Source organism: Xiphophorus maculatus, chromosome 13 (assembly GCF_002775205.1).
Source record: "Xiphophorus maculatus strain JP 163 A chromosome 13, X_maculatus-5.0-male, whole genome shotgun sequence".
NCBI classification, from domain to species: domain Eukaryota; kingdom Metazoa; phylum Chordata; class Actinopteri; order Cyprinodontiformes; family Poeciliidae; genus Xiphophorus; species Xiphophorus maculatus.
Window position 1 is genome coordinate 17,182,914 of NC_036455.1, and position 13,622 is coordinate 17,196,535.

General features: G+C 40.6%; 1 protein-coding gene across 1 annotated transcript; it reads right to left on the reverse strand.

Annotated features, from left to right (window-relative positions):
- Positions 1-8,856: 8,856 nt before the first annotated feature.
- med10 (mediator complex subunit 10) lies at positions 8,857-12,563 on the reverse strand. Its single transcript, XM_005809098.3, has 4 exons — positions 12,132-12,563; positions 11,962-12,045; positions 10,756-10,858; positions 8,857-9,527 (listed from the first exon to the last, which is right to left on the reverse strand). The coding sequence occupies exons 1-4, from the start codon at positions 12,251-12,253 to the stop codon at positions 9,432-9,434; spliced, it is 405 nt and encodes a 134-aa protein (XP_005809155.1). The 5' UTR covers positions 12,254-12,563; the 3' UTR covers positions 8,857-9,431.
- Between the last annotated feature and the right edge of the window lie 1,059 nt (positions 12,564-13,622).

A 13,622-nucleotide genomic window follows, 5' to 3' on the forward strand; every position in this document is an offset into this window, starting at 1 on the left:
GGGAGATATCAAATCAGGAAGATGGGATATCAGTATGCTTTGTAAGATATGGGGGGGGGTTTGTTTTTTTGTGCTTGGGCCTATTTAAAGTAAGGTTCTTTTAAAAAATTCAAACCTAATATAGCATTTCAACACTAAATGTGTAGCAGCTATTAGAGTCGTCACCATGCTAACGTCAGCGTCCACATTTCTTAAAAGGTAATTTGACATGAATATGTGACCTCTGATGGTTGAATAACCTAAATAACAGAATAAAATTAAATTGAAAATGTTTGTCTTTTTTGCTATATAGTCTTCAAATAATATGCAATTAACTTTATTCTAATTTTTAATCAAGTCCCACCACTATAAGGTCCCTGATCCATTCTCATGTTGTCGTTTGGTGGTACTTTTGGTGGTTCTGGTGGCTGTGCACCACCAATAATCTTCCTCTGTGAAACATACTGAAATCAAATCATGCATTTCCCATGAGAGTAACCACTGGCTGCACATAAACAGCTACAATATTTTTATTTTTTTCACTTTACATTTCATCCTACTGTTCTCTCTGATGTGAAATGCTTCACATGTTCCATTTTCAGCATGTGTTAAATGATTATATGGTACACAGCCCCCTTCCTCAATTTCTTCTGTAAGTATTCAGTGATTTCTCTAAATAATTATTTACACCAACAATGCAAAGGTGTTGAATAATAGGTAAAGGTTAATGAAATAGCGCTCTCATTTAACTCTTTCGCGTTTTCCACTGCGGTTTTTATCTCCTTTCAAAAACACTTGTTGGCTCCAGCCTTGGGAACGAAAGATGTAACATTTTATTCTGAAGCCGGGCTTTCCAAGTTTCCAATCAGATGTCCAACAAGAAGGTGAACTGAAATGAAGGTAGATATTACCATTTAAAAATGTTCAACAAAACCTAATTTCAAAAATTCTGAACTATCCCTTTAAGGACTCACTGACTTTTGCTAATTCCATCAAATCGTGACGTGTCCGCAGATCATTACATAAGACAGCTGCCGCGGCCGTGACATGTTGCGCATTTCATCAGACTTTTAATACTTTCAGCTGGGCTCATTATCACAGCACACACTTATAACATTAGCCACACAGCACTCTCTTAACACACACACACACACACACACAGCAAAAAAGCTATTGATGCAGTATGGGTGACGCCAATGGGAGTGGTGTTTCCATGGCGACCCCGGCGACAGAAGGAATAGAGGGTCTGTCTCCTGACCCTCATTGAGAAGGTGAATGAGTGTCACCGAGCCGAAGGAGAACAGGCAGCAGGCACAATGGCGCGGAGAGGACAGCGGAGGCAGCAGCAGCAGCCGCCATGTCAGCCCCATTACGGCTGTGGGCCGCGCGAGCCGCCGCGGTCAGTCGGAGGCGCTTCACATTAGCATTAGAAAGACATTATGCTAATAGCATCAAAGGCAGCAGCACCCCCTGCCTTTGTGTTTCCTGCACCAACCCAAGGACACCATGGGATTTTTTTTACATTTCAACTGCCGCACCCGTCCGAAACACACAGAGCGCGTGGAAGAATTAAATAGTACCGTTTCCTTCGTGAAAAGCCTCTGAGTCCTCCCCGTCACGGCTGCGTCATTCGTTTGTTGTGTGAAAACTATTTTTTTAAAACAGCTTTGTGAACTTTTGGGAACAGTTATTTCCCTCTGGTAAAAGTCTTTAAATGAATTCAATTTCTGTTGCTGTGGCATAATCCCACTCACAAAAATCTTTTAAAATAGCTAACTGATGCAGTAATATATTAATAGCTTTATAAAAAAAAAAAAAAAATTATTAGAGTTTCTGGGAACTTTTAACTAGTAAGTCATAACTTCCTATTACCTTCGGGTTTAGATAAGGCATAACAGAGACGCCCGTTTCTGCTTCAGGACTAGATGGGAGGTTCATATTTAACTGGCCACCTCTCACAGTGATGTAAAACATCTCCACAGCTTACTTTTAGTAATGTGGGTTCAAAATGTGGATTCTTACCTTCAGCAAACCATCACATGTAATTGTCATGCCTGGAGTCTTTTTTTTTGGGAAGTGAGCCAAGAAAAGTTTTGTCTGTCCTACCATCACAGATGTAAATGTAATATCTGGACTTTAACTGGAACTGTGTGGTCTGGACAGATAAATATGGTGACACACTGGATGACTTTTTGCCTGATATTATCCCCGATTCCCAGTCAGGAAAAGTTGGCATCAATCTTAAGTAGTTGGGGACAGTCAGTAGGTTGAGTTGGCCAAAAAACAAAAAGACCGATGTCTGCAAATGTGTGATGGGGGACAGCTTCCCGACCCAACTGTGATGGAAATGTTAGAAATTGATCCAAAATGACCCACTTCCTGTTGGTTTTAGAACTGATCATCAATCATTTTAGCCCCCCTTGTCTTGAAGAGATCTGTGTACCAAATTTCTACATTACAGTTTAATATTGGTTACCTCTTGGAGGCGATATAGAGCCATTTGACTACACCCCGTTTCAAATCCATTGAAATACTTACATTTCACACACTGACGTGAGTGCGAAGATTAGTAAGTTGTCATATAAGTTTAGGCATCCAAAAAGATAACTCAGTTGATGGAATAAATGAGTTATCTTTATTTAACAGTACAGTTAAATAAATTAGGAATGATGTGTCTCATGATGTTGGTGTTTGCATTCTGAAGCTAGCTTCTTTCAGGTTTATCCATCTTTTAAGACTATATTAAATAGAAAATGAAGACAATATTGCCTTACTAAAATATTGATATGTCTTTTTCATCTTGACTCCTTGGAATGGCAAACTCAGCAAATTTCATTAGGAATAAGCAAATACAAAGTAGTGCAGAGTTATGTACATATATAGACATAAATTCACGTTAAAGTCTGTAAATTTTACAACGCTTAACCTCCACAAAATACATTGAAGTTTGTGGCTTAATGCAACAAATTTTTATTTTGTAAGGACATACAGCAAAGCCAAAGCAAGAAATGGTAGCAACATATATCTCCCCCCGTTTCATCAGCTGTATCTTATTGTCACATTTCTCTCCTTGACCTTTTTCCGTGTTTTCAGGGAACTAAATTAAGTATTTAGAGCCTGCAGAGCATCACGCCACCCGACACCCCACCAAACGCTCCCTTCCAGGGTGATACCTGCCTTTGTTTGTGGAAAGCTGTTTGCTCAGCGCCCTCCTTACATCATGAAATTGGAGAAGAATGGGCTCCTCTTGCAGAGAGAAATGAGACTTTGCAGGTTCTGCCTGTTTTTACCTCCATCGGTGTGGTTTATGAACTCCCCTTGTCAAAGGACCAATAAAATCCAGGGAGAATCAGGGCTGATGGTAGGGGGACAAGGACCCTCCCTCGTACGACTCGTTTCAATTAACCCCACTCACATCCTTGAAGCACGGGGAAAAGCAGTCTTTGGGATGAAGAGGTGTGTTTGTGGAGAGTGCAAGGAAGATGAGGTGAAAGATTCTTCGAGTGAGTCATCCAGCGCACCTCGGCGCTGCATACAAAGGCGTCATTACGGTACAATATTCACTGCCTCTTCCTTTTGCTTCTCACTGCTTAGCGAAGCATCACGACGTAATGGACGCCCACGCAGAGTCACCCTGTGAAAGAAAAGTCGGTGGTTCTCCGGAACAAACACAAAATGGGTTTAAAGAAAAAAAAGAAGTGATTTAATTTCAAATGTTTCTGATCTATCCGAAATGGCTTATTATTGGAGTGAAAAGGGCGCCCTTGACTGCTGCCGCTCTGGTCGGGATGCTTTCATCCACAATCTGAAAGGAAGGCCAAAGGATGAGGGAAAAATAAAGAGAGAAATGAATAGTAGAGAAATGCAGGACGATCAATGATGCGCAACATGCTTTGGCTGAAAACTGGAACTGTTTACATCACCGCAGAAGAGTGAGTACGTGAGGTGGTTGTAGGAAGTTTACTTATCGAGTTAGACCAGGGGTGTCAAACTCCAGGCATCGAGGGCCATTGTACTGCAACTTTTAGATGTTCCTCTGGTCCAAAACACCTGAATTATATGACTGAATTAGCTTCTAAGTGCAGTCAAGTTGATGACCTGCTGATGACCACCCCATTTGATCCAGCCGTGTGGCATCACAGACACATCTAAAAGTTGCTGGATACAAGCCCTCAAGACCTTGAGTTTGACACCTCTGAGTTAGACCAACAGATAGCGGATTACCATGAAGCAGAATTAAAATGATACATGGTTTCTATCCTGGTTTTTGTCCTGGTCATGGAACACCGGACCAGCTACCAGCTACCAGTCTACATGAGATTTATAAACTTGGAGAAGGTGATCAACCATGTCCCCAGAAGAATCCCCCAGGTCAAACCTGGGCATTGTACGGCCCCCGGGCCGCATACGGCCCTTTGATTGACTCTGACCGGCCCGTGTAACGTTAATTGGAAATTACAAAATAAACATATTTTCTTATTTTACCTGATGCATGGACTGAAGCTGCATTGCTTTTATTTTGAAGTTGTTTTTTATTTACGTACATGATGACGCAAAACGTATATTGAGGCATGTGCGTGATATGATCGTTGTCACTAGCAAGTCACAAGAGGACTTTAGCCCTCAGAAATGTCTGCTCATGCTAAAAAAAGAAAGGTAGATGCCGAATGCAGGGTTTTCAACAAAAATTGGACTGCTAAGTATTTATTTACTGAAGTGAGAGGTAAAGCCGTGTGTTTAGTTTGCGGGGAGCAGATCGCCGTGTTTAAGGACTACAATTTGAGTCGGCATTACGAGACAAAACACGGGGAGAAATACAAGAACGTGACTGATGCTGAAAGGGCGCGGACATCGGAAGCTTTGCTAGCTAAACTGCAAAAGCAGCAAGGCTTTTTTACCAAGCTTCACACATCCAGGGATGCAGCAACCAAGACCAGCTTTGTGATAGCTCACAAAATCGCTAAAACCGGTAAGCCATTCTCGGAGGGGGAGTTTATCAAAGAGTGCTTGGTGGACTCTGCAGCTTTAATATGCCCTGAAAAAAAAGAAGAATTTGAGAAAGTCCCGCTCTCCAGGCGAACCGTGACGAGAAGGGTCGAGGACATATCGTGCAATCTGGAGCTTCAGCTGCAACGTGAAGTGGCAAATTTTGACTTTTTCTCCTTGGCTTTGGATGAAAGCTGTGATGTCCGTGACACAGCCCAGTTACTTGTATTTGTCCGCGGGATAACGCCGGACTTCAAGATTACGGAGGAGCTGGCAGCAATGCGGTCGATGAAAGGAACAACTACAGGGAGCGATCTCTTCATGGAGGTGAATGCGTGCATGGACACACTGGGACTGAAATGGGACAGACTGGCAGGTGTCACAACGGACGGTTGTCCAAATTTTACAGGGAAAAATGTGGGACTTTTAAAACGTATGCAAGATAAAGTGGCTGAAATCGACGCAGATCAGGAATTAATATTTTTGCATTGTATTATACACCAACATGTGTTGTGCAAGTCGGTGCTAAAAATGAACCATGTTATTAATGTTGTTAGTAACATAGTAAACTTCATCAGGGCACGGGCATTGAATCACAGACAATTTGTCGCACTTTTGGAGGACCATGCGTCTGAGCATAGTGACATCAGTTACCACACACCTGTCAGATGGCTCAGCCTGGGCAAAGTGCTAAAAAGAGTTTGGGATCTGAAAACAGAGATTCGAGAGTTTTGTGAGATGAAAGGCAAAGACATCCCAGAGCTCTCAGATGAGGACTGGATGGCAGATTTTGCATTTGCTGTTGATGTGACCGCACTGATGAATGACCTGAATACCAAACTGCAAGGCAGGGGCCTTTTTGTTCATGAAATGCACACCCTGGTGAAGGCTTTCATGAAAAAGATGTTGTTTCTTTCAAGCCAACTGGAGAACAACAATCTCACTCACATGCAAACCCTGAAAGAAGTCACACCATCAGCCGATCACCTCCGCAGGTACTCATCCATGTTAGGAGCATTGCATTGTGAGTTTTCAAGGAGATTTGAAGATCTCAGGACAATCGAGGATGAAATGCACATGATTTCCTCTCCCTTTACCTGCAGTGTGGATAATGCACCCAGTGATGTTCAGCTGGAACTCATTGACCTGCAGTCTGATGCAGTACTGGCAGAGCTCTTTAAATCAGGATCTCTGCTGGATTTCTACTCTTCTCTCAAGGAGGAGAACTTTCCAAACATGAAGAGACATGCTCAGAAGATGTTGGTTCTCTTTGGCTCTACCTACATATGTGAACAAACATTTTCAATGATGAAGTTCATGAAATCCTGTTACAGATCATCTCTCACTGACGATCATCTGTCAGCTGTGCTTCGCATCTCCACCTCAGACATTCAACCTGATTTTGATGCACTCGTTAAAGCCCAGCAGAGACTAGATTTCTCTCACTGAACAAGAAAAAATAACTTAAAAATGTAAAAAGTTTTAAATGGTTGAGTTGTGCATGATTTTAATTATATTGTGGTTATTTTTATTTGCATGTTTAGCGTGTTTTTATGATGCCGTTTTAGGGATTAATTGCCTTTCCCATTGTTTTGTGAAATTCGCTTGAATAAATTAAATTTTTTGGAAGGCAACCTCATGTTTTCATTGCTTAATTATAACATGTACTCTTACCAGCTTGTCAAAACAATGCTATTTACTGCTTTTTACAAAGAGGTACAGTTCATATTATGCAGAATTGAGATCAGCCTTTTGGCCGGCCCTCCACAATATTTTCTGTTTCTCATGTGGCCCCATGGAAAAAATAATTGCCCACCCCTGCCCCAGGTGGTACTGAGAGACTACAATCGTACAAGGTCCCTGTATGATCTGTGTCAAAGCTTGGTCCACATTGCTGACAGTAATGCTTGTTTTCAGTGACAGCTGGATGTCAAGGTTGCCCTTTGTCACCGATTCTATTTATAACTTTTATGGACAGAACTTCTAGGTGCAGCCAAAGTGTTGAGGAAGTCCATTTTGGTGGCCTGAAGATCATGTTCCGCTCTTTGTAGATGTTCCTATTGGCTTTATCAAGTTGAGATCTACAGCGTTCCCTGGAGCGGCTTGCAGCAAAGTTGAAGCAACCAGGATAAGAATTGGTGCGTCCAAATCTGAGATCATGACAAGCAAAAGAGTAGAGTGCCTTCTCTGGGTTGGGGAAGAGGTCCTTCCTTAAGTGGAGGAGTATAAGTATCTCAGAGTCTTGTTCACGAATGAGGAAAAAGTAGTGCAGGAGATGAATAGGTGGTTTGGTGCTGCATCTGCAGAGATGAGAATGCTGTAACGGTCTGTGGTAATGAAGAGACAGCTGAGCCAAAAGTCAAAGCTCTTGATTTACCGGTCGATCTACATTCCTACTGTGGTATGGTCGCGAGCTTTGGGTTGTGACAGAAAGACCAATTAAACTGTTTTTCAAGGTTTTTGGTGAACTGCATGTCTTATGGCTTTCTTTCAACCACTTTTCCTTGTGTAGTGAGTGGATACTAACTGTTGTATTGATAGTTTCACCTATGCTGTGAATCTTTGCAGCTCACCCAGAGTGAACATAAGCTTCTTAGCTGCTTCTTTCATTAATCCTCTCATTGCTCAACCCATTCATTTAGGCAGATTATGAAGTGACCTACAAAGGCAGTTGTCTACACTAGTCAACTCTAGTCTCCAAATAAAGGATACGTTATTCATATACAGTACAGACCAAAAGTTTGGACACACCTTTTAATTCAATGAGTTTCCTTTATTTTCATGACTATTGACATTGTAGATTCACACTGAAGGCATCAAAACTATGAACACGTGGAAATATGCACTAAACAAAAAAGCGTAAAACAACTGAAAATACCCCTTAAATTCTAGTTTCTTCAAAGTAGCAACCTTTTGCTGTGATTACTGCTTTGCACACACTCTGCATTTTCTTGATGAGCTTCAAGAGGTAGAAACCTGAAATGGTTTTCACTTCATAGGTGTGCCCTGTCAGGTTAATTAGTGGGATTTCTTGCCTTATAGTCATGAAAATAAAGAAAACCCATTGAATTAGAAAGGTGTGTCCAAACTTTTGGTCTGTACTGTATATAAATGTCACAGTTTTTGTTTCGAAAAAATGTTGAGAAATGTCAATATTTTCTCCTTCGGAACAACTTTGTGTTGGTCTTTAATACTAAATCCCAATAGAATACAAAGAGGTTTGTGGTTGGAATGTGAAAAAGGGTTGCCTTCACCAGGCAATAACAGGGCTCATTTTCCTCCTCCTGTCTCAGAGTATCAGGCCTCAGGGGTCAGGTGAAGCCGACGCTGTGGTTAATCCCTTAAGGTGGAGGCACACTGCACTGTTACCAACAGGATGACGCAGCCTCGTCTATCTCTGTGCGTCTGTGTTTCAGCGCTGCAGACTTTTACAGGCCGGATATAGTTTCACACAAGGTGCAACCTGAGCTGAATGATCCCAACGACGTCAAAGGCAGATCTGTGTAGGGTACAGTGCCTCTTTTTTTAAACTTTTAAATAACATCTTGAACATTTCTTAAATGATCTGCACAGCTAGAAGTCCTGTCTTTTTAAATTATATATTTTAAATGTTTTTTCTTCAATTGGAAATGTAAAAAAAAAAAACTTACTTTCATGTAGACATGGGCCAATATTCTCAAAGTATGATCATTTTCAGTAAAAATATGTATAATCATACACAAACACAAATGCTATTTCTATTGCTTCTAAAATTTCAATTCACAGTTACGTTATCTACATTTTATTTTACTTTTGATTAAAGACAAGGTTCACATCATTTAAAGCTCCTTACAAAGCTGCAGACTATGTAGTAAAGCTAATTAACATGTTCCGGTTAAAGAAAAGATCCAATTTATCTTCAAAGAATTTATTTCCTCTTACACTTTACAAATGCTACTGTTTCAACGTACAAAAAAATGGATTTATTAAACATTACAATATAAACACGTGACAAAAATTGTACGCTGAGGCACAAAGTTATTGTCAAAAAAACATTTCCATTCAATCACCATGGCCTTTAGTATCCTGAGCTTGACACAAAATCTCATGAGTTTGCACAACTAAAAAAATACAGGTATAAATATACAGTTTGTGAACCAGATGGAGTCTCTTCCCTAATACTTAGAAATGAGCCCTGAAACCTTTCTCTCTGTAAAACTTAAGAAAATGAGTTCAAACTCTCACAACACAGCCAAGGCGTTAAAAAAGTGACGTTTCTCCAATAAGAATGGTTTTAAATAAAGTTTCAATGTACAAGAAGGTAATGGCTGGCGGGGTCAGGTTCTGCTCCGACCTACGACCTTCAGCAACGTTTAGCAGAAATGATAAGCGTTCATCACACACAGCCTGTGGGCTATTCATTCAGACCTTCCATACAGGAGGGGTCACAGGGTGAAGGTCGGGGAGAGGGTCGTGAGCTGCAGACACTAGGAAGGCCCATCTTCTTCACGTATGTCCTTATATTTGGCCATTTCCTCAGGAAAAACTTTGCTGAGCTCGGAAATCAAGAGGCTCTTGAATTTCTACAGCGCAAAGGAAAAAACAAAAAAAAACAATAGAAGATGAAATAATGGTGATCTAGAAATCCTGGTGATTTTAGAATGAAGACAGTGACAGTTAAGGTGAGAAGTTGATATTCTCTCAGCATAATCAGGAATGTCAGATTCATTTAAGGACTTTATAGATTTTGTGAAAAACCAGAGTTTTGGAGTCTAAACAGAAATTAATGTCATTTTGATTCCTAAGCTCGTTTTCTGTTGCCGTTGCCATGGGTGACGGTCATTTCACCTCTTCAACTTTTTCCATCTTTGTGGTTTTGATTGTCCTCTCCTCTTTGAGCAGAAAGCATAATGTATGTGAGATCCACCGTCAGGAGAAATTACAACGTACTTACAAAGTGGAATGTGCCAAAAAGAATGTATAAAACAAGCTTTGTCTTGACAATTCCATTGTTTTTGTGACCTTTTGGAGCCAGAATCGGATAACTAATTACTTTGGGAAGGCGATGCCAGCAGCCTGCTTTCATTGGCTACAATGACAAGAATAATGTTAGAAGTTGTGGTGAGGAATTGGCACAAGCTAATATATTTTTAACCTCATCAGCCTCTAAGAACTCTACGTTTTTGCCAAGAAAAGTCAAGACTCAATTATTTCAGTATTTGGATCCGTCGATGGCTACAAAACAGCTAAGTTGAAGGTCTGATGACCGTTAACCAAATGTCAGCATACAGAGGATCAAGTTTGAATGTGTGATTTAATCTTGTGGCAGAGAGGTTTTTAAAAAAATCCAACTATGTGTTGTAACTTTTTTATTTCTTTTTTTTTTTTTTTTACTTTTGTACCCAATTCTCGTTTGTAAAATTCACTCAAGTTCTTATTTTAGCAATTTAAAACTACCCAGAATGCTCAGAAATAAATAAGTTATAAAATAAAACTTGAAATAAACAGGCACAGTAACATGTGAGTAAATGGTTGACAACCATTTACAGATTTTTACATTCATTTAGTCAGTTTCTAACCATTACTTTAATAGTTTGACTCAAAACAAAAAAAAAGAGAAGACATCTCTGTAGGATGAACAGATGTGTAGACAGGTGGATGACGTGACTGTTGGAGATTAAATTCAATACAAATACTTTCCATGCCCTGCTTTTTTCAATACTTATCCTGTTCTGGAAAACACTGGCATCAAATCCCAGACCTTTGCAGGTTTTTTCCCCACAGGTCAGTGTCCTCGCTATAATCTCTTACCGTCATGGTGTCTATCTTCCCTTTGACCTGCTCGTTCCTTGCCAAGGCTCTCTCCAGACATTCCTTGGTGTACAGCTGTGGGTTTCGGCCTTGGTCGATGTACCTTTGGAAACACAGGGTTTAACATGAAATCATGGTAAGAAGTGGTACAGATAAAGCACAAACTTAATGAATTTAGATAAGATAAGATAACATAAGATTTATTTGTCATTGTCATCAACAGATTACAACGAGATTGAGATTTGCTCGACTCGAGTTAAGATGCAGGTTATGTGTATATACGTAATATACCAAGATAAAGAAATGAATAGTACAAAATGAGAAATAAACTCAGACATCAGAAGATGGTTGCAGCGCCTGGAGGTGTCGCAACAGAATTTACATTTATAACAAAGTCAAGAGCAGAAGTTCTTATGCCTTTGAATTTAGTGCCATGATTGCCATCGGGAAAAAACTGTTTTTTAGGCAATTTGTCCTGGTTTTTATTGCTCTGTATCTCTTGCCTGATGGCAGCAGCTGGAAGAGACCATGGCCAGGGTGTGAAGAGTCATTTAAAATGTCCAAAACTTTCTTGTGGAGCCTGGAAGTGTAAATCTGTTCCATAGTGGGGAGGGGGCAGCCTATGGTTCTCTCTGCTGCCCTAACAACCCTCTGGAGCGCCTTCTTGTCCACAGATGTGCTGCTGCCGTACCAGACACACAGACCGTACGTGAGCACACTCTCTATGGAGCAGTGACAGAAGGCCTGCAGCAGGTCTGAGGGGAGACGGTTCTTCTTGAGTATTCTCAGAAAGTACAGTCTCTGCTGTGCCTTCTTCAACAGCTCCTTGGTGTTGGTGCTCCAGGTTAGCTTGTCCTCCAACTCCATGCCCAGAAACCTGAACACTGGGACCCTCTCCACACAGGTCCCACTGATGGTGAGAGGCTTTAGTAGAGGTTTTGCGTACATCCGAAGGCTGAATGTTTATTTACTGGTATGAGAGGTGAATAGTAAATTTATGTTCCATTTGGATCTAAAGAAACACCAGAAAGTGATTATGATCTTAAATTGGCTAATTTTGTTATGGAGTTCGGCGTGGTTTTACACAGCGCCACAGGTGCTAACTGCGCCGCAGTAAGAAAGGTTTTGTTCCCCCCCCCACTATTTCTAGAAAAAAAAGGAAGCTGAATTGTAACAATGTGCAACAGAACAAGCTGCATGACTCACTCGAACACCTCCAGAGGGACGTTGATGTCATGAAGCTGCTTTTGGCACTTATCGATGTCTTGTAGTCCGGATATCATGAAGTTCCTGGAGGGAGAGGTGAATGGAGCGGCTCAACATGCAGCTTTATATCGCAACTGTCTTTAAATGAAGCTAGTAAGAAGCTAACTCACAGTTTCTGGTTCAGGACCGCCTGGCTGCTCGGCTGGAAGTCGCTGACGATGATTCCCAGCTGCCGAATGTTCTCGATGAATTTCTCCAGGTGCTCCTCGAGGTTGTCGAACTTTTCAGCCATTTTGATGCTCTTAACAAATAAACCGGCTCTAACAGCGACGTGTCAGAAACGCCGCCACTAAATTATCGGGTGTTTACTGTTTAGCCACCTAAGCTAGGACAAGCAGAACGCCGCTGCGCTTTACGGTCTGCAGCCAGCCAGTCGCTGTTGAGAGCCGGCTGTCTATGCAATCGTGTTACCTCGGAAACAAGTGGTAAAGTGGTACTGTGTCGCAAAGTGTCGCGCCGCCTGAGAGAAGGGCTGCCCTTTATTAATGAGACGGGTGCAGTTAAGATTTAACACATTTGAAATGATTATGCTTTAAAAAAAAAAAAAAAGCACCTCAGTTAATATTACAGCGCTAAATTTAAAAAAAATAATAAATGATGTTTACAGGGTTTATGAAATATTCTGTGACGTTTCAACCAAATTCAGAATTGACATTTTATTAAACACATTTAATATTACTAATTACATTAATACTTAATTAATATGATTAAGCCCAGAGGGAAATTAAATATCGTTGTAACTCATAGGCTACTAAAGAGTTGCTGACAGCTGTGGGCTGCAATGATTGGCTGTAGCAGTCAGTATTACAGGACATCTGAAGAAGCCTCTGACTGAAGACACTCATGTTGTATAACAGTCTCACAAAGAGGATACTCAGGATTGTCCATATTTTTCTTCCATTAATGAAGAATCCTTCATAAAATTAATAATCATAAGCAATTATGACTGTTGTTAGAAGACATGATTCATATTTCCCTTAAGGAATATCCAATCAAATATTTTGACTTTATTTATTCATTTTTGATGGATTTTTTATTTTACCCCTCCAAGGGGGTCTTTTGTGGGCTATAGTGTCCCTTATACGACAGTAGGCTGACAGGAAACGGGGAAGGAGAGGGGGGAAGACATGCGGCAAATATCGTTGGGTCCGGGAGTCGAACCCGCGACGGCCGCGTCGAGGACTCAAGGCCTCCAAATATAGGTCGCCCCTACGCCACCACGGCATGCCCCTTGATGGATTTTGAACACACTTCATGCTTGAATAGATGAGACAAACGAAACAAAAAACAGAAAATTGCACTGTCAGCTAAATTGTCAAGTTGATTATTTTCTAAAGAAATTTCCAGTAAATTTTTGCCCACTATAAACAATGCTGAAAAGCTTGGAGGCCATGTACACAAAGTATTTACAGTCAGCTAGTGATCAGGCCTCAGCCAGGTCCTGGCATGAACAAAAGGTTTCTAAAAAAAGATACATAAGCCAAAAAACAAAAAAATAAGCCAAATGTTTTCTCTATTATAAAATCAGATTTTCTAATTTAATTCTACATTTTATATTTCCATTTGAAATTTCTAATATGAAATTACAAAATAAATATTGA